At 58.0% G+C, this 22,701-nt stretch overlaps 1 protein-coding gene and 1 long non-coding RNA gene across 2 annotated transcripts; both read left to right on the forward strand.

The window, feature by feature from the left end:
* The first annotated feature begins 5,093 nt into the window (after nt 1–5,093).
* LOC120388041 (maestro heat-like repeat-containing protein family member 2A) lies at nt 5,094–18,117 on the forward strand. Its single transcript, XM_039509580.1, has 11 exons — nt 5,094–5,335; nt 10,930–10,957; nt 11,646–11,788; nt 12,533–12,661; nt 14,034–14,196; nt 14,312–14,410; nt 15,306–15,457; nt 15,827–15,949; nt 17,070–17,159; nt 17,633–17,760; nt 18,090–18,117. Exons 1-11 carry the CDS (start codon nt 5,333–5,335, stop codon nt 18,115–18,117), a joined length of 1,086 nt encoding a protein of 361 aa, XP_039365514.1. The 5' UTR covers nt 5,094–5,332.
* A 1,578-nt stretch (nt 18,118–19,695) lies between these two features.
* On the forward strand, nt 19,696–21,355 carry LOC120387640. The gene is made up of 3 exons (XR_005590267.1): nt 19,696–19,750; nt 20,118–20,265; nt 21,223–21,355. It is a non-coding gene; the product is annotated as an uncharacterized LOC120387640 (long non-coding RNA).
* The last annotated feature ends 1,346 nt before the right edge of the window (nt 21,356–22,701 follow it).

Consider the following 22,701-nt stretch of genomic DNA (forward strand, 5'->3'; position numbering starts at 1 on the left):
CCAATCTCCTCATTCCCAGCCCCACCCCAGAGCCCTCACCCCCTGCGCCCCTACCCTCTGCTCCAATGCTGAGACCCTCATCGCTAGCCCCACTCCAGAGCCTGCACCCCCAGCCGGAGCCCTCACATCACTGCGCCCCACCCCCCCCCCCCCGAGCCTCTCCCACACTCCAAACCTTTCAGCCTCACCCCTGCCACACACCATCCATGTGCAGAATGAATTTTGTAAGGAGCGCAATATGCAGGTGATGTGTCACACCTCACCTCCATATTTGTGCCCAAAACAAAATTCATTCCACACATGGACATAACAAATTAGAGGAAACACTGCTCCTGACTTTCAGCCTCTCTCTCACATCTTGAATTTCACACATTGAGTGATCAGAATAAAGTGCCCTCAAGTGAGCTACAGACCAACAGTGGTTCATAGTAATTATTCAGCAAGTATTTTAGAAGACCTAGAACATTATTGAAAATCAAGACCTGCCAAGAGACAATTAATGGAGAGAAGCAGCAAGATTAATTCCATACATTGGATTGGTTGTGACTTATTTGCCTGATTTGAAAAGAGACCACAGTGACCTGAGTCTCCTTGGTGTCGATAGCCCCCTGCTCAGCCAATCAGCACTGAGACTCTGAGGGGCGGGAGGCTGAGGGGGGTCTCACCAGATGTCCCAAAGGACGGCTCAGGACACCATCACAGGGGATCACTCTCAGACCCAGACCCACCTCTTGGTGAGGACCTCCCGCAATGAGAGCAACCCCCTTCACTGCCCACACTCCACACACATCCCTCCTAGGTAGAGGGAGGGAAGCTGGAAAAGGGAAAAAAGAAGCAAGAGAAGAGGGGAAAGGAGGGAGGAAAGAGGAAAAGATAAACCAAAAAGGACAAACCCCAATGTCCCCAGGGATTCCAATCATCAAAACCTAGGGAGGAAATCAAATTCTGCCACCTGAAGCCAGTGCTGTCTGGGCCTAGAATGCTGCCTGCGCCAGGTGGATCAGACTGAACAGGTTCCAAACCTCTCTGAGCCTCTTACCTTGTCAAAGGGAAGTTTGTTTTCAGCACAATCAGTGGTAGGAAAGGAGAAAACTCCACAGAGGTTCCTCCTCATGCTCACAACTCTGAATCCTAATTCTCTCTCAGCCCTCGAGGAGAGACCTCGCGAAGGTGACTTGCGGCAGCAAAGCCGGGAGGTCTCAGAGACTGGCCTGGCCCTGCACCTCTGTCCTGCCCGGCTGATGTCGGGGTCTCTCTGTGAGGTCACCCCCTCCCCACCACATTTGCCCAATAGGCCGAGTTCCTGCAAAAGGCCTTTGTGATGTCACTGCCACACCCATCCCTCCCCTCAAAGCTGATGTCCTGCCCACTGCCAGCTCCCCATCAGTGTCACAATTCTCCCCTTCCCTGTTCCCCAGCCCTCTGCCCCGGGACCCCCTGTCTTCTGCGTCCCGCTCCGGCCCCACTGATGCTTCCTCCCATGTCTGGCTCCCTCGCCCCAGGGCTGGGCACGGGGTCCCACTCACCGCAATGCTATCCACGAGGGCCGCTTTGGAGACCGGAGGCTCCAGGGTGTCCCGCCCCTGCTTCTGTGCCGAGAAGCAGAGACACAGCACAGCCTGGAGGAAGCGGAGCTGTTTGGCCCTGTCCGCCACCAGCTAGGAGTGGGGTGGGGAGAGAGAGAGCCTGTAACATAGGGACCTCCCCGCCCATCCCAAACCAGCTCCAGGGCTCAGGACCTCCATGGGGCTGGACAGGGAAAGCCGCCCCCTTCCCGAAACCAGTGTCGCCCTGCACAGACATGGGGTTGGGACTGGGATAGTGTCTGCGGGGAGCGGAAACCTTGGCCTGTGTGAGACAAATGTCCCCACTTTGGGGTGCCAGATAACAGAGGAGCTGTGTCCCCCCATTGGGGGTGAGGGATTCTCTGGGACAAGACCCCCTGCCTGGGTGGGGATGGAACAAGGAGCAGGACAGACTGGGGGGCAGCGCAGCTGGGGGATTTTTGTACCTCAGCTCTGCCCTGGAGATGCTGCTGGATCACCGTGATGGGGGACGAACCCTCCTCCTCCTCTTCTTCCTCCTCCTTCTCCTCCTGCTCCTCCTCCTCCTCAGGCCACGACACCTGGGCACTGGGGGTGTCTGCACCAGGGAGGGAAGGAGAAAATTCAATCCCTTCTGCTGCTGGGGGGATGCAGTGGACAGAGAAGGCTCCATGTTTCCCCTTTCTCTGTAAGGAGCCCCATGGCAGCGAGGGCCCCACCCTGCCCCTCCCAGAGACGCCCTCAGCCCCATCAGCCTCAGGGCCCCATGGCAGTCAGCCCCCCCCCCAACATGATCAGGGGAGGCTGGAGCTCCCCGACTCCGCCCAGCATCCCCTGCCATGGGGCGTGGCTGTGCCACCCCCACTGGTGTCAGTGGGGCTCACGTGGGTCAGTCCCGGCGCCTTGGCGAGCCGATGGGCACAGCGTGTTACTAGTCCCCCACCGCCCCAGTCCTCCTCCCTTTCCCCTGGGTCTCCCCTCACCTCCAAAGAGGAGCCTAGAAACTCTGGGCTGCCAGACCCCACGGAGGAGCTGCTGGCCCGTCAGGAGTACGCGGAGCTGCTGGTGTTTGTTGCACAGTCGCTCAACTCCTCTTCTGGGCTGGCGGGAGGCTCCTCCGTGGCCAGGGTGGGGCTGGCGGGAGGCTCCTCCGCAGAAAGAAGATATACTCTGCCACCCCAGGTAGGTGGCAAAGAGAAGGTAGTTTGGGCCTTCCCTCTGTACCTAGTGGAATAGTGACAGTGTTCATTCACAAATTAACTATCCAACCTACTTTCCTTTTCTAGGGTGTGAGATAAAAATACTTCTTGTTGGAGGGAAAAGTACCTCCCTGTGATTAATTTTACCATGTGTTCTGTTTTTCTGATTACTCATGGAATTTCTTTTATGTTCCTCAGTTTACCTGATTGATGAGCAAAAAGGAATCTCTAACCAAGTCACTAATAACAGCTGTGACAACCGAGAGTTCTTAATGAGTTAAAAACATCTTTCAGTGGTTCATTAGCTCATCCATTACAGAATCCACCTGCAATAAGAATGACCTCTTCTCAATCACAGAACATAACTGGATCATAAGCACCTTTTATCAGCTTCCCACTCTTGTTTATTATAACATCCTTCTGTAGACACCTTTCATTCGTTTTGAGGGGTCCCTTCCCTGGGTGTCCGGGCTATATTAGTAAGGTCAGGGTAAAAGATTGCCCACATTCCATCTGTGACCAGGGGTCCAGTGGGGGCCAGCTGAGGTTACCCAGTTAGGGTGAACTGCAAAGAATGGGGCAGATAATCCCCAAAGCTAGTGGATATTTTCAATACTTGGATTTACCAAGACAGCATAAACCAGCTTCTTTATTACCTCACTGATTGTCCAGAAACCAGCAACACAGTCCCCTTAAAGTAACCCAGCCTCAGGCCTCCATCCAGGTACCCAAGTCAAATATGATGAAAATCTTATTTCATTATATAAAAGAAAGGATCAGACACATTTCCTCCTAGGTTAATGAATATTCCAGATCTTATCCAAATACACGCTACAGCCAGTTCTTGTTAACTAAACTAAAATTTATTGAAAAGAGAGTGTGGTTAAAAGAGCAATACATACAGACATGAGTTCAGTTCTTGAGGTTCAGGTACATAGCCGAGATGGTGAGTTTTGTAGTTGCGAAGAGTTCTTTTAGAAATAGTTCATAGGTTATTGTCCAATATCATTGCAGGGAGTTCCACTTTAGGACTGGGATCTCAGTCCTCCTGGCTTAAGCTTCCCCTCAAGCAGATCTGAGATAAACAGGATCAGTATTCAAGGATCTTTTATACAGTTTCAGGTCGTCTTTGACAAGTTGGAGTCCCTCGGGGAATAACAGGCCCCCATTTCCTGGGCATCGCTGTTAATTATTCACACAGATTAACACAAGGCCATTTATCCATCAGGCAGTCATATGTAAATGCACAAAAACACAAACGTTCTCTCCCCACGTCTTTAAAGCTTGGCTTTGGGGTCGTTAGCCTGCAAGTTGTTTAAACCTTTCTGGCCATAAGTTATATTTGTATAAGATTTGTTGCAATCATATAACAGTGGTAGCAATAATGTTTTGCATGATTATATTTTAATTAGACAAGGTCACACCATCATTTTTCCTTCACCCATTAGATTCAATTGAAGGACAAAGAAGATTTTAGTTTCAGTGCGTATAGGGCAATAAATATAGAGGTGCACAAAAAAAAGGCTTTTGATTAGTATATAAAAGAATTATGAGAGTTTAACATACAAAACTCACACAAATTACATACATAAATACATACATTAACATATATAAATGAGGATATTTGCTAAGGTATGGATGGAAGGGTGAATTGGATGGGATGGATGGGTTGACTGGATGGATGGGGTGATTGGATAGGTTAGATCAGAAAGATGGCTGGGTAGGAATGGAAGTGATTCCCAGGCTTGGTGTACAGCCAGTATCCCCTCCCATGTTCACAGCAGGGTCAGGGCAGGTCTCCAAGGAGAGACAGGAGCTGTTGCTTGCCTGTTTCTTCTCAGTGCTGAGAAGAACAAGGAGCAATGGTCTCAAGTTGCAGAGGGGGAGGTTTAGGCTGAATATTAGAAAAAAAACTTTTTCACTAGGAGGGTGGTGAAGCACTGGAATGGGTTCCCTAGGGAGGTGGTAGAATCTCCTTCCTTAGAGGTTTTTAAGGTCAGGCTTGACAAAGCCCTGGCTGGGATGATTTAGTTGGGTTTGGTCCTGCTTTGAGCAGGGGGTTGGACTAGATACCTCCTGAGGTCCCTTCCAACCCGGAGAGTCTATGATTCTATGATCCATGTGGGTGACTCAGTGGGAAGCAGCAGGGGAAGTCTAGTCTTGCCCTGATGCCCTGTCAGTGTGCCTCAGCCCCACCCTGGATGGACCCTCTAGGGGCAAGAGGGGTGTTCTGCCTCTGTGCTGACTTGAGAGGAGTCCATCAGTGTCAGTTGTGATCATGGTTCTTGTGTGATGAGCTCTTGCCCACTCCAGACTGGACTGAGCCCATAATGCATTTGGGGGTGTCTGGATCTGGGGTTTTGGTTTGATCCGTTACAGAGAAAAGGGAGAACCATGAAACTTGGAGCCAGATCCCAGTTTGGATCCCAAACGTCTCCAGCATTCAGGTGCTCGGGTCAGGGGCACTGGCTCAAGCCCATCTGTAATTATTCCCCCTTGTGATACGCAGAGAAACTCTCTGAACTCACCACTTGCCAGTGCTACTGACCAAGTATCTATTTGTACCGAGTGTGGAGTGGAGGAGGACGAATGGCTGTGTCACGGAGTGTGGGGGAGTCCGGCCCTGCACCCCTCTTCCTGAACTCACAGTGACTCTCAGCCAGCCAGTAAAACAGAAGGTTTATTGAACAACAGGAACACAGGATACGGCCCAGCTTGTGTTCAGAGCCAGGACCCCTCAATCTGGCCTTTCTGGGGGGTTCAGGGTGCTTGGATCCCCGCCTAGGATCCCCTGGAAACCCACCTCCCAGCTCCCAACCGAAGACTGACTTCACTCCACCCTGCCCTTTGTCTAGCCCCAGCCAGAGGTGAGACCTCCCCTCCCCCAGGCCTAGCTCATGTTACAGTCTGAATACCTGCATCTCACCTAAAATCGTCCCTGATCTCCCATCCCCCACACCGACAGCCCCTGCTCCACCACACCTCTCCCCCCTCCGAGACTGAACTGAGCGGGGTCACTGCCCAGTGACCCGGGGAAGTTCGGGGCCCCCTCTCTGGGACAGCGCATCCGCTATCAGGTTAGCACTTCCCTTCACGTGGACCACGTCCATGTCATAGTCCTGCAGGAGCAGGCTCCACCTCAGGAGCTTGGCGTTGGCTCCTTTCATCTGGTGCAGCCAGGTCAGGGGAGAGTGGTCGGTGTACACGGTGAAGTGTCGCCCAAAGAGATATGGCTCCAGTTTCTTCAGGGCCCACACCATGGCCAGGCATTCCTTCTCGATGGCCGCATAGTTCTGCTCCCGGGGTAGCAACTTCTTGCTCAGGTACACAATGGGGTGTCTCTCCCCCTTTTCATCCTCCTGCATCAACACCGCCCCCAGGCCCGTGTCTGAGGCGTCAGTGAATACCATAAAGGGCTTGTCAAAATCTGGGTTTGCCAGAACTGCGCCACTGACCAGAGCCTCCTTCAGCGCCTGGAGAGCCTCCTGGCACCGCTCGGTCCAGACCACCTTGTCTGGCTTCCCCTTCTTGCACAGCTCAGTGATGGGGGCGGCTATGGCACTAAAGTGGGGCACAAACCTCCGATAGTACCCCGCCATCCCGATAAAGGCCTGGACCTGCTTTTTGGTCTGGGGAGCGGGCCAGTCTCTGATCACCTCCACCTTGGCTGGTTCCGGCTTTAGGCAGCCGCTCCCCACCCGACGGCCCAGGTAAGATACTTCAGCCATCCCCACCTTGCACTTCTCAGCCTTTACGGTTAGCCCAGCCTCCCGGAGTCGGTCCAGCACTTGTCTAACCTGGGACACGTGGTCCTCCCAGGTCTGGCTGAAGACGCAGATGTCATCAATATACGCCACAGCAAAACTCTCCAGCCCCCTCAGTAGCTGATCCACCAGGTGCTGGTAGGTGGCCGGCGCTCCCTTGAGGCCGAAAGGCAGGGTCAGAAACTCGTAGAGCCCCAGGGGGGTGATGAAGGCCGATTTCAGCCTGGCATCTGCGTCCAGCGGCACTTGCCAGTAGCCCTTTGTAAGATCCATGGTGGTGAGGTACCGAGCGCCTCCCAGCTTGTCTAGGAGCTCATCAGGCCTTGGCATGGGGTAGGCATCAGATACGGTGATGGCATTGAGCTTTCGATAGTCCACACAGAACCGGATCGACCCGTCCTTCTTGGGGACCAGCACCACTGGGGAGGCCCAGGGGCTGGCGGACGGCTGGATCACCCCTAAAGCCAGCATGTCCCTGACCTCCCTTTCCAGGTCCTGGGCAGTCTTCCCAGTAACCCGAAAAGGGGAGCATCGTATCGGGGTGTGTGACCCAGTCTCCACCCGGTGGACAGTCAAATTAGTGCGCCCAGGCTGGTTGGAAAACAGCTGTCGGTATAGGAGCAGTACCCCTCTGATCTCAGCATGCTGGGCCGGGGTCAGCTGATCAGAGAGGGGAATCGCCTCCAGGGGGGAACCAGCCTTTGTCCCTGGGAATAGATCCACTAGAGGGTCATCCCCCGGCTCCTCCCAGTGCCCACACACGGCCAACACCATATTCCCCCGGTCATAATAGGGCTTCATCATATTCACATGGTACACCCGGCGGTGATGAGCCCGGTTTGACAGCTCCACCACATAGTTTACCTCATTTAGTTGCTTGACAACCTTGAAGGGCCCTTCCCAGGCAGCCTGGAGTTTGTTTTTCCTCACGGGGATGAGAACCATCACTTGGTCCCCGGTGGCGAAGGCGCCGTGCGGTCATACCAGACCTTCTGCTTCCTCTGGGCTTGGGCCAGATTCTCCCTGGCCAGGCCCATGAGCTTGGTAAGTCTTTCCCGGAAGGTCAGGACATACTCCACCACCGACTCTCCATCGGGAGCGGCCTTCCCCTCCCATTCGTCTCTCATCAGGTCCAGGGGCCCCCTTACCCGCCTTCCATACAACAGTTTGAAAGGAGAGAACCCAGTAGATTCCTGGGGTACCTCCCTGTATGCAAACAGCAGGTGAGGTAAGTACTTGTCCCAGTCCTGTGGGTGCTGGTGCATGAATGTTTTTAGCATCATCTTTAGCGTCCCGTTGAACCTCTCCACCAGCCCGTTGGTCTGGGGGTGATACGCTGAGGCCCAGCTGGGTCAGACCCCACATTTCTCCCACAGGGACTGGAGCAGGGTCGACATGAAGTTGGACCCCTGGTCCGTTAAGACTTCCTGGGGGAACCCCACCCGGCTGAAAATGGTCAGCAGCGCATCCGCCACGGTGTCTGCTTCGGTAGAGGACAAGGCCACCGCCTCGGGGTATCGAGTGGCGAAATCTACCACCACCAGGATGTATTTTTTCCCTGACCGGGTCGCCTTGCTGAGAGGCCCCACCATGTCCATGGCCACCTTCTGGAAAGGCTCTTCTATGATGGGTAAAGGCCTCAGAGCTGCTTTCCCCTTGTCCCGGGCCTTCCCCACCCGCTGGCAGGGGTCACAGGATTGGCAGTACTGTCGGACATGAGTAAAGACCCCAGGCCAGTAAAAGTTCTGAAGCAGCCTCTGCCTGGTGCGCCGGATTCCCTGGTGCCCTGCGAGGGGGATGTCATGGGCCAGGTACAGGAGCTTGTGGCGAAACTTCTGGGGAACCACCAGCTGCCTCCTAATCCCTCATGACTCCACTTCCCCGGGGGGAGCCCATTCTCGGTACAGGAACCCCTTCTCCCACAGGAACCTCTCCTTGCAACCTCTCCTCATGGTCTGTGCTGCATTGAGGTTAGCCCGGTCCCTGGGCTTCTGCAAGGAGGGATCTTTCTGCACCTCGGCCTGGAACTCAGCAGCTGGGACAGGGATGGGGATCTGCTCTCTCTCACCGGCTGGGTCTGAGGCCGCAGCCTCTCCGGGCCGTGTCTCTGGGCGTTCCCTCCCCACCAGGCACTCGGGCAGAGTACTTTCCCCGTTGTCAGGGTGCAGTGCCCTGCGCCGACTCTGACTACGGGTCACGACCAGGGCACCCCGGGCATTGCCTGGCCAGGCCTCGAGATCCCCCCCCATTAGCACTTCTGTGGGCAAATGGGGGTGTACCCCTACATCCTTGGGGCCCTCCTTGACCCCCCACTTCAGGAGCACCCTCGCCACGGGCACCTTGAATGGGGTCCCGCTCACGCCCATCAGGGACAGGTAGGTATCAGGCACCATCCGATTTGGGGCCACCACCTCGGGCCGGGCCAGCATCACCTCTGCGCCTGTGTCCCAGTACCCAGTGACCTTCTTCCCATCCACCTCCAGGGGAACCAGGCACTGTTTCCGGAGGGGCAGCCCCGTGGCCACCCTGTAGCAGAACCTTGTGTCCGGAGCATCCAGCCCCCCAGAGGCGCTGGCCTGGGGCCCTCCTCCCTCCTTCCCAGGTGGGATGCTGCCAGCCCCCCTCTCTTGGGCATGTTGCCCCTCCTCCGATTGGGTCCTTACCCAGTCAACCCTCTGCGGGTTGGGTCTGCTCGGTCTGTCTCTGAGCTTGGGGCACTGGGCCCTTATGTGGCCTTGCTGGCCACAGTGGAAGCAGCCCATGTCTCGTGGGTCCCCTCGAGTGGGTCGGGTGGACCTGACGCTGGACGTTCCCCTTTTGTGGGGGTTCTCCATAGGGCCCCGCTGGGAGGTCCCATGGTGACTCTCTCTCTGCGTTGAGGCAGGCCTGTTCCCTCGAGACTCCTCCCTGCCATCCCCTGCCCGACTGTCCATGTATTGGTCGGCCAGCTGGCCTGCTTGCTGCGGGTTCTCCGACTTCTGGTCCATCAACCACAGCCTCAGGTCCGACGGGCACTGCGCATACAGGTGCTCCAGTACGAATAGGTCAAGCAGGTCCTCTCTAGTTTGGGCCCCAGCCGTCCACTTGCGGGCATACCCCTGCGCCCGGTTGACCAGTTGCAGGTATGTGACCTCCCGGGTCTTATGTTGACTCCAGAACTTCTTCCGGTACATCTCCGGGGTCAGCCCAAACTCGTGGAGCAGGGCCTCTTTGAACAGGCTGTAGTCCCCCGCCTCCGCCCCCTTCATTCGGCTGTACACCTCCATGGCGGTGGAGTCCAGTAAGGGGGTGAGGCACTGGATCCTGTCTGCAGGGGCAACCTTGTGCAGCTCGCAGGCATTCTCAAAGGCCGTCAGGAAGGTGTCTATGTCCTCCCCCTCCTTACGCCGGGCCAGGAAGCTCTTATCAAAGCTCTTTGTAGGCTTGGGCCCCCCCTCACTCACCGCAGCCGGGGCCTCCCTGCTTTTCAGCTGGGCCAGGTCCAGCTCATGTTTGCGTTGTTTCTCCTTCTCCCTCTCCTCATATTCGCGGTGCTTCTCCTTCTCCCTTTCCTCGTATTCGCGTTGCTTCTCCCATTCCTCGAATTCACGCTGCTTCTGCCGGTCCTCCATCTCCATCAGTTTGATCTCTCTCTCCAAGTCCAGCCGCCTGAGTTCCACGGAGGCCGAGCGTCGCCGGGATGATTTCCGGCTGGCCGGGGGGGTCAGGGTGCCCTCCGTAGCTGGGCTCCTCCTCCCCCTCCCCCTATGCCTAGGGGTGGGAGGTCTCGGGGAGCCCTCATCGGCCGACTGACCACTCCCAGCGGGTCCAGACACTAGTGCCTGCGCTGCATCTGCCCGGCTGCTTCCCTCAGAGACAGGGACCGGTTCATCCCTGCGATCTCTCTCCTCCAGCCGGGCAATCAGCTGGGCCTTGGTGAGCTTCCCATAGTGCAGCCCCCTCTGCTTGCACAGCCCCTTCGTTTTACTGCTCCCCAGTCACTTACTGCAGGAAGCGCCGTCCACGGGGTGCCGCCGATCCCACCGCTGCCACCAGTTGTCACGGAGTGTGGGGGAGTCTGGCCCTGCACCCCTCTTCCTGAACTCTCAGTGACTCTCAGCCAGCCAGTAAAACAGAAGGTTTATTGAACAACAGGAACACAGGATACAGCCCAGTTTGTGTTCAGAGCCAGAACCCCTCAATCTGGCCTTTCTGGGGGGTTCAGGGTGCTTGGATCCCCGCCTAGGATCCCCTGGAAACCCACCTCCCAGCTCCCAACCGAAGACTGACTTCACTCCACCCTGCCCTTTGTCTAGCCCCAGCCAGAGGTGAGACCTCCCCTCCCCCAGGCCTAGCTCATGTTACCGTCTGAATACCTGCATCTCACCTAAAATCGTCCCTGCTCTCCCATCCCCCACACCGACAGCCCCTGCTCCACCACAGGCTGATGCAGTGGGACAGCCCCGTGGAGGTAAGAGGAACCACTCCAAGAAGTGACATCAGGAGGGATTGGGGCAGGAGGCAGGGTCTCTCCTGCTTTGCTCCCCAGCTGGTTTAGGGATACCCTCTGGATCCCATCTCAGAGGCAGGGCCCTGCGTGTGCCAGGAATTGGGGCCCCTACTTTGCAATCGTTGCCCCGAGTCTTGACTTTTGCTTGGCTAGAAACTTGGTTTCTAGCACTTATGGGTGCAAAGGAATCTTGGAACCATCTGTCCTCTCTTGCCCTTGCCGAGGGCATCGTGTGCACTGCAGGCCCTGGTCCCCAACCCCACGGAGTGGCCTCTGCCCAGCCCAGGGACACCCAGCGACCAGGGCAGGAGAATTTCCAACTGCCCAAAGCAGTGGGATCTGGCCCTGGGTGTCCGGTTGGGATGAGGAGTGAGGGAGGAATCGGGTCAGACTCACCCCTGGGCTTTAGCTGTTTGGGGGGAATCGAGCCCATTCCGAGTGCAGGGTCAGTTGGATTGAGGTTCCATTTCACCCAGAGCTGGGCGTGTCTGAGGGCAGGTCACTGTCCAGGCCTATCTCTAGCTGAGAGCCTGAGTGATGCTGAGCTGAGATCTCACTCAGGTCCTGCCCGTTAGATACCAGGGGAATGCTGGCCCCTTCCCAGCCCCAGGCAGCTCCGGGGGGTAATAACCAGCTGCTTGCTCTGCAGGTGTGCCCCATCAGATCTCCAACCTCCTGCGGCTGGCAGATGAGGGAGGCCACAAGGACATCGTGGCAGGCATCATGCAGGCAGCCAGGGTCCAGCCAGCTGCTGTGGCCTCCCGCCTAGTCCAGATCCTCCAGCAGGATGAGGTAAGGCAGCTCCTTTAGTCACACACCGGCCTGTCTGTCTCCAGGTGGCCGGCCAGCTGACCTACAGCAAAGGATAATGCCCCCAAGCACTGTGTCTTGCCAGGACACTTCCTGTTCTGCCTTGTGTTGTTGTGAGCAGTTAAACAGTGCTTGTCCTCCCCAGAGGTGGCCACACTTCAGTGGCGGGTGAAGTGACCCCTACAGAGGAGGACCAAACACTGCGCCCCGCCCTGCTGCCAGCCGTGCAGTTGGAGCCAGTGGGCTGCTGGTGTCAGAAGAGTCGGGATTGTCCCTGTGATTGTAAATCACTTCGAGTCTCCCCCACGGAAGGAGCTTTAGAAACAAAAGGCCACATCCTGCTCCGGGTTCCAGCCGCTCAATCTGGAGTGACTCCATGCACTCCAGTGGGGCTACTCCGGATTCACACCAGCGGCACAGGCAGCAGGCAGTGGCCAAAGGGGTTGATTTGAATGTGGGTGCATTATCCCCCGAGCTCCTCATGGCCCAGAGCCAGGTGTTGAGCAGTCAGGGCCCGACCCTGATCCCCGTAATTCAGGGGGAGTCCGCAGGGAGTCCCCAGAGGTCCCTGAAGTAAGTGGGAGCTGAATCCAGCCCAGCTTCACACATGCCACCATTTCCTGGCCTGACTGGAGCCCTGCGGGCGTCCCTGGGAGCTGGCTCCGTGTCCCAAGCCACAGGCCACTTTCCACTGACCTCCCCCCGCCCCTCGGCTCTCCGCCCCAGGTGTCTGTCGGGCAGAAGGTGGCGGCATACGAGGGCCTCAGGACCGTGCCGCTGGAGCAGGGGATGGAGGCAGGACTTATCGGCAGCCTCATTGCTGTGGCCTCCCAGCAGATGAGGGCGGCTCCAGAGGTGAGTGACTCTCCCAGGGCAGCTACAGGGGACGCCTGCGGTGAAACCTTCCCTCCGTGGGTCTGGGGGAGCTGAGCCCCAGGCTCCACGTGGGATACAGGCCTCTGGAGAGGGCTCCCAGCTCCCTCAGTGAGAGCCACCCCTGGGCCCGTATGGATCCTACCAGGAGATGCACCATCCTAGGCACAGAAGCCAGAAGAGGGGGCGGCCCACAGCTCCCCCGAGAACCTCCCCCGAGCCAGAGGCTCCTTCAGGAGACAGAGTGAGCGGGTGCAGCGCCAGTAGGGTCGTGCCAGTCTCCCATCTGGGTGCATAGGTACAGTGCCAGTGGGGTCAGTGGGGTTGTGCCAGGCTCCCATCTGGGGTGATCAGGTGCAGTGCCAGTGGGGTCAGTGGGGTTGTGCCAGGCTCCCATCTGGGGTGCGTGGGTGCAGTGCCAGTGAGGTCAGGGGTTGTGCCAGGCTCCCATCTGGGGTGCGCGGGTGCAGTGCCAGTGGGGTCAGTGGGGTCGTGCCAGGCTCCCATCTGGGGTGAGCGGGTGCAGTGCCAGTGGGGTTGTGCCAGGCTCCCATCTGGGGTGAGCGGGTGCAGTGCCAGTGGGGTTGTGCCAGGCTCCCATCTGGGGTGAATGGGTACAGCACCATTGGGGTCAGTGGGGTTATGCCAGGCTCCCATCTGGGGTGCGCGGGTGCAGTGCCAGTGGGGTTGTGCCAGGCTCCCATCTGGAGTACGCGGGTGCCGTGCCAGTGGGGTCAGTGGGGTCGTGTTCCGTTACACCAGCTCTGCTCACCCACAGGATCAGGCTCAGGGTAAAGTGCCTCTGCCCAGAGGAAAAGCCCAGGAGTTTGCTTAGAAGAGCCACATCCCCTGCTCCAAAGAGACGTCTGACCAGGACCTCCTGTCTGGGGTGGGGCCTCTCCAGGGCACTCTCTGGCCTGGAGCTGAGATTTTCAAAGCCCCCTAGGGGTTTTAGACACAGAAGTCCCACTGGGTTCAGAGGAGCTGTATGTAAATCCCCTTGGTGGCTCTGAGAGTCTTGGCCTGAGACGGTGCGCAGATCCCAAGGGTGGCTTCAGTCAGGCTGGAAGAGGGGCACTTACAGGGCTGCATGTCGGGGTGCTCTGGCCTGGTGGGCCAGCTTCACTGAAGGGAGAAGGCAAGGTGGGAGGTCACCCAGGAAGAGAAGGAGACCCATCCTAGGCAGGGGCCAGGCCAAATATTCTCTGCCTTGCGGGGTCAGTGTTCGGTGAGTGCCCCCTCTAGTACCTGAATCCCTGCCACCTCAGCCGGGCATGTTACCCCCCTTGGGGCTGGTGCCCTTATGCCCCCCCCGGCTCTGGATCACTAATGGGCTCTGCCGTTCCTTCTGCAGGAGGCCTCGAGCGAGCTCCAGGCGGCTGCCAGTGATACCTTGGCCGCCCTCGCTGGCAGCTACTTCGGGCCGGTGATGCGGGAGCTCCAGAAACACCTGAGGCCCTTTGTGCTGCCAGCGGAGTTCACCCTCCTCACCCTGGGCAAGGCCATGGCGGCCAGCGGTACGGTACCACCCCATCCCCCGTGTGGGCCCATTGCTTCAGGGATGCTTGCACCCTGTAGTGTCCCTGGGCCTGCAGTTGCCTGAGAGCCGGTCCCGTCCATCTCTCTGTGCAGTGTACAGGTGCGTCCCTTTCCTGGGCATCACCCTGACCACCATGCAGACCGTGATGCGAGGGATAGATGACAGCAGGAGACGAGGGGCCTTCTGCACCGGTGAGGGGACCACTTGGGCCAAGCCTTTGTTCTAGATGGTGGGTCGAGATGGAGCTGGATCGGCCCCAGATCCCGGCACCCCATGACCCTGGGATCTGAACAGCCCTGGACTCTGAGTGTGTAACCCTGATCCAGACCCCAGCGTTGCCTCTTGGCCCCGTCTCTAGTCTGTGGAGGTGGAGGAAGGGGAGGGACAGTATGGTCTGGACCCCTGGGTTCTTCTCCCTGCCAGGGGAAGGTGGGGCTGGCAGGTTAATTCATTGGGCAGGGATGCGCTCCAGTTACTCTGATGGTGGGAGCCGTAGAAACACCTGTACACGGAAGGCACTTTTTAGCGGAGGTCTTGGTTCCCTCCATGTCTTGGGGAAAGGGTGGGTAGGTGCTGGATCTCGGCACACTGACAGGTGTGTCATCATTGGCTCCATGGCATCAGGGCCCGGCCTTGTCTCTGTCACGCCTGCTGACTGCAGGGACTCATGTCATGCCCCGAGGACCCTCACTTAGGGTTGCCAGTTTGGTTGAATGTATTCCTGGAGGTTTCATCACATGACATAATCTTTAATGAAAGATTCAGCTTTGATTCCTGGAGATCCGGGGCAATCCTGGAGGGTTGGCAATCCTACGTCACTGTCTGCCCGCTGGAGGCTGCGGCATGAACCCTGGGAAGGAGGGGCCGGAGAGTGCAGCATGAACCCCAGGGGGCAGAGTCTGCAGCATGAACCCCAGAGGGCAGGGGGCAGAGTCTGCAGCATGAACCCTGGCGCACAGGGGGCTAGGAGGGAGTAGACCCCTGCAGAGACTGAAGTTCCTGAGAGTGGCAGAGTTTGAGCTGCTCTGTAATGAACCATGTCTCAACCCTGGACTCAGCTGCCCTTTGCCCCCTGCCCCCCAACAGCCCTGGAGTGCATGTGTGGGGCAATCAGCACTTACGTGAGGAGCTGGGAGAGGAGCACCTATCCACAAATCACGCTCCAGCGCTTCTCTGCACACCTGCTCCCCACGTACCGGTACCTCCTCAGCGCCTGGCTGCCCAGCGAGGACACAGAGGTGAGGGGCTCACACAGGCACTGTGGCCACGGGGCGCTCGCTCTGCATCTCCCCACAAGCCCTTTCGCCCCTGGCCCCTTTGTAAGGAGCAGACCCGGGTGGAAATCTCTCCTGTCTTGGGGTGGATAATGTCACCGGATGCTGGGGGCTGTGGAGGTGGAGGGCTAAGAGCCAGGATTCCTTGGCCAATGTCCTCCTGCAGCATAGAGGCCAAACTGGTCTCCCTGCATCTCAGGCTGGTCCCTACTGCTCTGGGTGCCTGAGCCAGTGCTGGAAGGAGAAGTCCTGGATCCAGTGACTGAGCCGCAGGGGACCAAGCCAGCAGTGACCCCGTACCCATCTCTCGACAGGTCAAACGCTGTCCTCAAGGCCCTGGGGCCAGTGCTGAACATCCTGCTGCCCAGGAAGGATCTGCAAACCCAGATCGATGGGGACATCCCCCTGCTCCTGGCTCTGTACGGGAAGAACATCGAGGCCTTTTACATCACCAAGGTGAGGAGGTGGGGGGCGTTCCCTGCAGGCTCCATGGGCCAGCAAGTGAGCTGTCCGATCAGCTGCAGGATGTTGGATGGGGGTTCCCAGGGCTGGGAAGGGGTCCCAACACCAACCCCCCTCCTAGGGGGTCAGAGTTAACTCCTGGAACAACCATCACACATAACAACAGCACAACACTGTTCTGTGACCCCGGCAAAGGCCGGAGCAGACCCAGGCCAGGATCCCCAGTAGGGGTTACACAGCACAGCTTATAGCAAAACAGCTGTGTCCCCCCCCCCCGCCTGCACGCCTGGCTCGACACACACAGACTCTCTGCCCCGTGCCCTGGGGTCAGTCCAGCCGGACCGTGCTCTGGGTGGTGCTGGCGGGCTGGGTGAGCTCAGCATGGTGGGCTGGTTAGTGGTCTCAGCTCCTGTCTGCTGAAGGCTGAGAGTTTACACAAATCCCCTTTTGCCAGCAGCCGGCTCTCCTGCCAGCAGCGCCCACCCTGCCCCAGCTCAGGGCTCCTGTCCGGCAGCGTCTTTGTTTTCTTTCCAAATTTCCCAGGCTGCCCCACACCATTCGTTCAACCCCCCCACCCCCAGGGTCCGAGTTAAGGCTGTGTGTTTGAGTGGCACTCCCCCCAGCCAGTCAGGTTTGTGCAGAGTAGCTGGGGAGGGAGGGAGGAAGGGAAGGAGATCTCTCACCAGCTCCACAAGGGTGCATAGCATACACCCAGCCAGCACCCAGGCTGCAGAGCGCTCATGGCTCTCACTGTGTGGAGGAGGGCTGCCTGAGAGGCCGACTCTGGACCAGGATCCAGAACTCCAACAGTCCACGTGTCAGGGTTGCTCAGATCTGGGGCTCCAATTCCCAATCCCACCCATGTCAGGCAGGAGTGACTCCATCATGGCCAGTGAGCTGCTGCCCCAGGGTCAGAGCAGAATCTGGACCTCTGCACTAAGCAGAATTCCCCCCTTCACCACCCTTCCAGGGTGACGAGAACCTCTTTCTCCCCAGAGCCTTCAGCCAGGGGTGAAGCAGACACCTCTGTGGCTGATGAGTTGATGTCAGTGCAGCTGGGACCTGCTGCTCCCCTGTGCCGGCTCTGCCCGACATCTCTCCCTGTCTGTTGCAGGTTCTGGGACAGATCTTGCAGGCCTCTTCCTCCAAGAACCCGATCCCAGAGGTGTATGTGGCGGCCATCTCCCATACGCTGAGCTACCAGGTATGGGGAAGTGGGGCTGGCATGGGTGTTCTGGGGCCAGTAGATCTCGGGGACGCCAGCAGGCATCCGTAGCGTGCACAGTGCTCCCCACCCCCTGTACTGGAGATCTCCCTGTGCCTTCAGCATCCCATACAGCGGGAGTCGCCAGTGCTCAGCACCGCGCAGTGTCTGTGGGCCCAATTCTCCTCTCTTGTGTGGAGTCCAGGGGCGTTTCTCCTGATTTACTCTGGTATAAGTGAGAGCAGGATCAGGCCCTTTAGTCCCTTCTCAGGGTTCTGGCTATGTCATACACAGTACGTACCGCAGGGTCTGTGATGGTCACATGGCCCAATCCGGTTCTGAATCCTGCTCCTAGCCCCATCAGTGTGAATCTGCACTGGAGTCTGAGGAGTTGCAGAATCGGGCCCTGGTCCCTTTGGGAGGTTCCTGTTTGAGCGAGCAGGCTCCTCTGACCTGTTCCCATCTCCCTGCAGGTCACTTCCAAAGCTCAGCGGCCCTATCAGCTCTGCAGGGAGAACCACACAGAGATTTCCCACGTCTTCCTGCAACTCGGTAAGGGGGTGGTGGTGAGAGGCTGCAGCCCAGACGAGCGGTGCATGGGGTGCCTCGAAGCTCCCGCTGCTGGGCCCAGATCCCTGATTCAGCACAGGAGAGGAGAGCTCACTCCTCACTGCCCATCATTCTGTTTCCTATTCCCCGTAGCCCGTTCCCATCCATCGCAGCTGTTGGGGATTTTCCATCGAAAACTGTTGATGGGCTGGGAAGATACCCGTGTGGGGATCCTGGCCCTGATGTCATATGTTATTGGTGCTGAAGGTAGGAGCAGGGGAGCAAGAGCTCAGAGACTTCCCCGTATATCATGTCAGTGCGAGCGCCTGGTGCAGCACAGGGCCCGCTTTGCAGCTTCAGGGCCCGTGGGTCTGGCTGCAGGGCCCTGGGTGTGACCTGCTCCCTGTAGCAATGGACAGTCCCCCCCGTGCTCCCATGCTGTGCTGGGCAGACACACCCCAAAGCTCTGCACACTCGGACACTGAGGGTGATCCTGCCTGCACCAGCCATGGCTGGGGACAGGTGTGGGCAGGGGTGAGCTGGAGCCGGTTCGCACCGGTTCACACGAACCGGTTGTTAAATTGAGAAGCGGTTTTAGAACCGCTTGTTAACTGGCTTCCCTGCGAGGGAAGCTTTGAAGGGCTCTGGCTGAGAAGGGTGTAATTCCTCCTCCCGGCCGCCGGGGGGCGCTGCGCTGCGCTGCGGGAGCCATGTGAGCTGCCTCCTGGCCCTGCTGCTGCTGCTGCTCCTCGGAGCTCTGGCCCTGGGGCTCCTCCTGCTGCGGCCAGGTGAGTCCCCGGCTGCGTCCGGCTGCTCCCAGCCCCCCCCCCGTGTGAGTGTCTGCGCCCCTCCCCCGCCTTCCCTCCCCCAGCCCCTCCCCCTGCCCCCAGCCCCTCCCCAGCCCCTCCCACGCCTTCCCTGCCCCCAGCCAGCCCTCCCCAGCCACCCCTGCCAGCCCCCTCCCAGCCCCTCCCTCTGCCCCCAGCCAGCCCCTGCCACCCCAGCCACCCCTGCCCGCAGCCAGCCCCTGCCCACAGCCAGCCCCTGCCAGCCCCTGCCCCACCCCTGCCCGCAGCCAGCCCCTGCCCCACCCCTGCCCGCAGCCACCTCTGCCCGCAGCCAGCCCTGCCACAGCCACCCCCTGCCTGCAGCCACCCCCTGCCCACAGCCGCCCGCCGCCAACCCCTGCCCCCAACCACCCGCAGCCCGCCCGTCTGCATCACCTGCCCACAGCCAGCCCGTGTCACTCCCTGCCTCCAGCTAGCCCTGCCCCATGCCCCTATCTGCAGCCAGCCCCACATCCACTGGTGCCCTGCAGTTCCCAGGGCAGTAACCCTGCACACCTGCTTCAATGAGGGGGCAGGAGCAGCTGGGACCCACACATGTGCACACCCTAGAGTGACCAGACAGCAAGTGTGAAAAATCAGGACGGGGGTGAGGGGTAATAGGAGCCTCTATAAGAAAAAGACCCAAAAATTGAGACTGTCCCTGATCACCACCCACACATGTGAAACGGAGCTCATTTCTAGTTCAGCCCCATCTTTTTTAAAAAGAACTTTAGGTAGGGTTAAAATACATCTGTATTTTCCTGGACATGTCAGGCTTTTCGGTTCTTAATCACCTCCTGGGAAAATATGGACATATGGTAACCCTATTGGTACAAAAAATACATGCTGTCGCACATCCCTTAAATCAGAACTTTTTATAGGGAACCCGTTGTTAAGATTTTGGCAGCTCATCACTGGGTGTGGGTGTGGTGCCCCTGCCTGGGCCCAGCCTGCAAGGGGCACTCAGAGATGGGGAGGAGGGGAGTGAGGATGAGCATGGGAGCCCTCACCAGGTGGCCTTGTTGGTGACACACGGGTACATTGTTACAATGAGGTGGGGGGACTTTGTGATCCTGCCCCAGGCCATGCGGAGCTAGTCTGTGGCTCTGGCTTAGTGACGCTGTGTGCCCATCTCTTCCAGTTCCGGAGCTGGCCAGCCGGAAACACCTGTGCATCAAATCAGTGAAATCAGTTCTTAGTGACGGGAGTCCCAAGGTGAGAGAACAACAGTGCCGGGTGTGGGTGAGGCGGGCAGTGCCGGGTGTGGGTGAGGCGGGCAGGGTGAGGCGGGGGGCGAGGGTGGCTGAGGGGACTCTGGGGAGCGGAGCTGAATCCCCAGCTGGGCTGGGAGGTAGACCAGCTCTCAGGGGGACTGAGAGAAGCGGGGGCAGGAGTTCATTCACAATGGTGGGAGAGGGGATGGAAGTCACCAGAGAAGAGAGAAGATTTCGTCTCGGGGGTTGGGCGGGGGAATCCGTCCCTCAGACGTGGGGAGGAAATGTTGCTGGCTCCCGGTGCCGTTAATACCCTTCGTTCTCGTGGGCGTCGGAGTCTCTGATTGATCCTTGTTCCCTTGCAACAGGGGGACATTACAGCCTACATCATGATCCAACTATTTAACATCAGGGTCTTGGGCCAGGTGCCCGATGCCCTGCAGGGGCTGTGCTCCATGGGGCAGCCTTGAAGACCCCCCCCCTGTTCGCATGACCAGCTCCCACCCTCTGCCGCAGGTACTGCTCTGTCTCCCTGTGCCTGGGGGGAAGGGCTGGGGGGAGCGGCCATAGAGCCCGCAGCACTGAGAGAAACCAAGGCCGAGCACCTCGCTCTGGGCACCCTGCCCCACCCCGACCCCTGGGGCTGGGGCCAGGCCAGATACTGGTTGGGAAGAATCAGGCTGTGGGGCTGGCCCAGAAGTGAGAGCATCCGCAGAGCCAGGGGTTGTGCTCAATAGCCATTGCAGTCTGGGAGGGGTGGCCTGACGTGGAGCCCCTCCCCCGTCATCACTGCTCAGACCTTCCCATGGCCCCTGTCGCCCCTGACACAGCGAATGTCCGACCATCCCCCAGCCGGGGCCCAATCCACCCACCTGGTATCTGAACCCTTCCCAGCCAGGAATGAAACTCCCCCCAGACACCCTGGGGCAGCGGAGGAGCCTCCCCGTCTGGCAGGTGGGAACTGAGACGCAGAGGAAGGGCTGTGGCCTGGTCACACAATCCTGGGTCTAGATCTGGGAAGTGGACTGGGTCCCGGCCTAGAGCCTTTCCCCCAGGGGCACCTTCGCTTCTGCCCTTTAGTCTCCCCTCTGGCCAGGAGCTCTGTGTGTGTGAAATGAACAGGGAGGGTGATGGGGTCCTGGCACACAGGCTGGATGGGAGCTCCCCTTGGCTTGGTCCCCAGGCTCAGAGACATCTTTGTCATCCCACTGTCCTTCTGTTATTGCTAGGAAGGGAGTCCCCTGATGAGGGGTCTCCAGGGCTCCAGTAAGCAATCCTCATTCCCGCCCGCATGTACCACCCTGCCCTGCCCTGCCCTACCCTACCCTGCCCTGCCCTGCCCTCTGGTTTCTTCGCTGTTGACTCTGGCTGGACTCTTGACTCCGGGCTCTCGCTATGAATTTGGCGTGACCCTTCTTGGCTCCGGATTTGGGCTATGAACCCCGGCTCAGTATTCTCCTTGCCTTTCTCTAGCCTCGCTGCAGGCCCTCCACCCACCCACTCCACAGCATTGCCTCCTTCTCCTCCTGATCTTCCCCAACCTCTCCGATTTCGACTACATGGCTTCGACCTTTGCATGGATATGGACTTTGGCTCGTACTTCCGACCACCCGGCTTCGACCTCTGGCCTGGACATGAACCCTGGCTCCGGTTCTGCCTGGTATGTCTCTCAACACCCGTGTCAAAGTTAGATTCAGGTCTCACAGTTTGTCAGACCACTCTGTTTTATTAGCACAGTGCTCTGCTAATAACACCCAGATCATGTGAGCCGCATGCAAGACACAAACGATCTTATTTATACAGATAAAAGGGTGAGAACTTAACAAGATAACAAAGGAAGCAGAATCAGATAAGTTTACCTGGGCTACAGGGGCAGCTCTACGAATTCCACCGCCCCAAGCAGGGCGGCGCGCCGCGCGGGTCGCTCTGGCGGTCTCCGGTCCCACGGCTCCGGGGGACCTCCTGCAGACGTGCCTCACAAGCCGCGGGACCAGCGGACCCTCCGCAGTCATGCCTGCGGGAGGTCCACTGCTCCCGGGGCTCCGGTGGACCTCCCGCAGGCATGACTGCGGAAGGTCCGCCGGAGCCGCCTGCCGCCCTCCTGGTAAAATGCCGCCCAAGCGCGTGCTTGGCGCACTGGGCTCTGGAGCCAGCCCTGCTGGGCTAGGCATGCAGATCTTATTTCCTCACTAACTATTACCGATCTTCTGTTAATGTTTTGCCATTAGCACCATTGTTTATGCCTCATGTTTCTTTTCCTGGCACCTGTATTTCAACATTTCTTATTTCTGCTTAAAAGTACATACAACATTTTTTTAATCCATTCTTATGTTTACAATATAATTCATTCTACTTTCACACTAACATACAGGATTTGTTCATCTTTGTTTATGTTCTTGTTACTAAGGAAAATGAAATTAAACATGAAGTTAATTATTAATTAAAGAATAGGAGATTAATTATGTGATAACCTGAAGGATATTGTAATACTGAATGTCACCTTGTTTTTCTTTCTGTTAGCAATACGGGGAATGATGGCTACTCTGGGACAAGTTTATTTGGTGTAATTTACCCCCTTTGGACTAAAGAATTCTGCAGTAACACCTCGCTCCAAAGGTTGGGGTGAGGGACTAGGTGAGACTGAGACTGCAGACCTGCTCTAGACGTCAGTTAATTCTATTGCAGATGGGATTTATTCTGACAACTTTAAAGTCAATTTTCTGTTAAGAGAGAAACGACTTGAAGAAACACGTTGTGTAATCTTTTACCCGACTAGCCTGTAACAGCCACTGACTGCTAGGGTGCTCCCATTCAACAGGAACCTACGGGCATCAGAGCCTCCGCCACTAAAAGCGTTGCCTGACAGCCCCAAACACTGCGCCAGAAGGAGGCCCAGAGTCTGGCTGGGTCCCTGGGGGGCGGAGGGAGGAGACCCCCATGGACGCCGGAGAG

This window comes from Mauremys reevesii, linkage group 21, assembly GCF_016161935.1.
Source record: "Mauremys reevesii isolate NIE-2019 linkage group 21, ASM1616193v1, whole genome shotgun sequence".
In the NCBI taxonomy this organism is placed as follows: domain Eukaryota; kingdom Metazoa; phylum Chordata; order Testudines; family Geoemydidae; genus Mauremys; species Mauremys reevesii.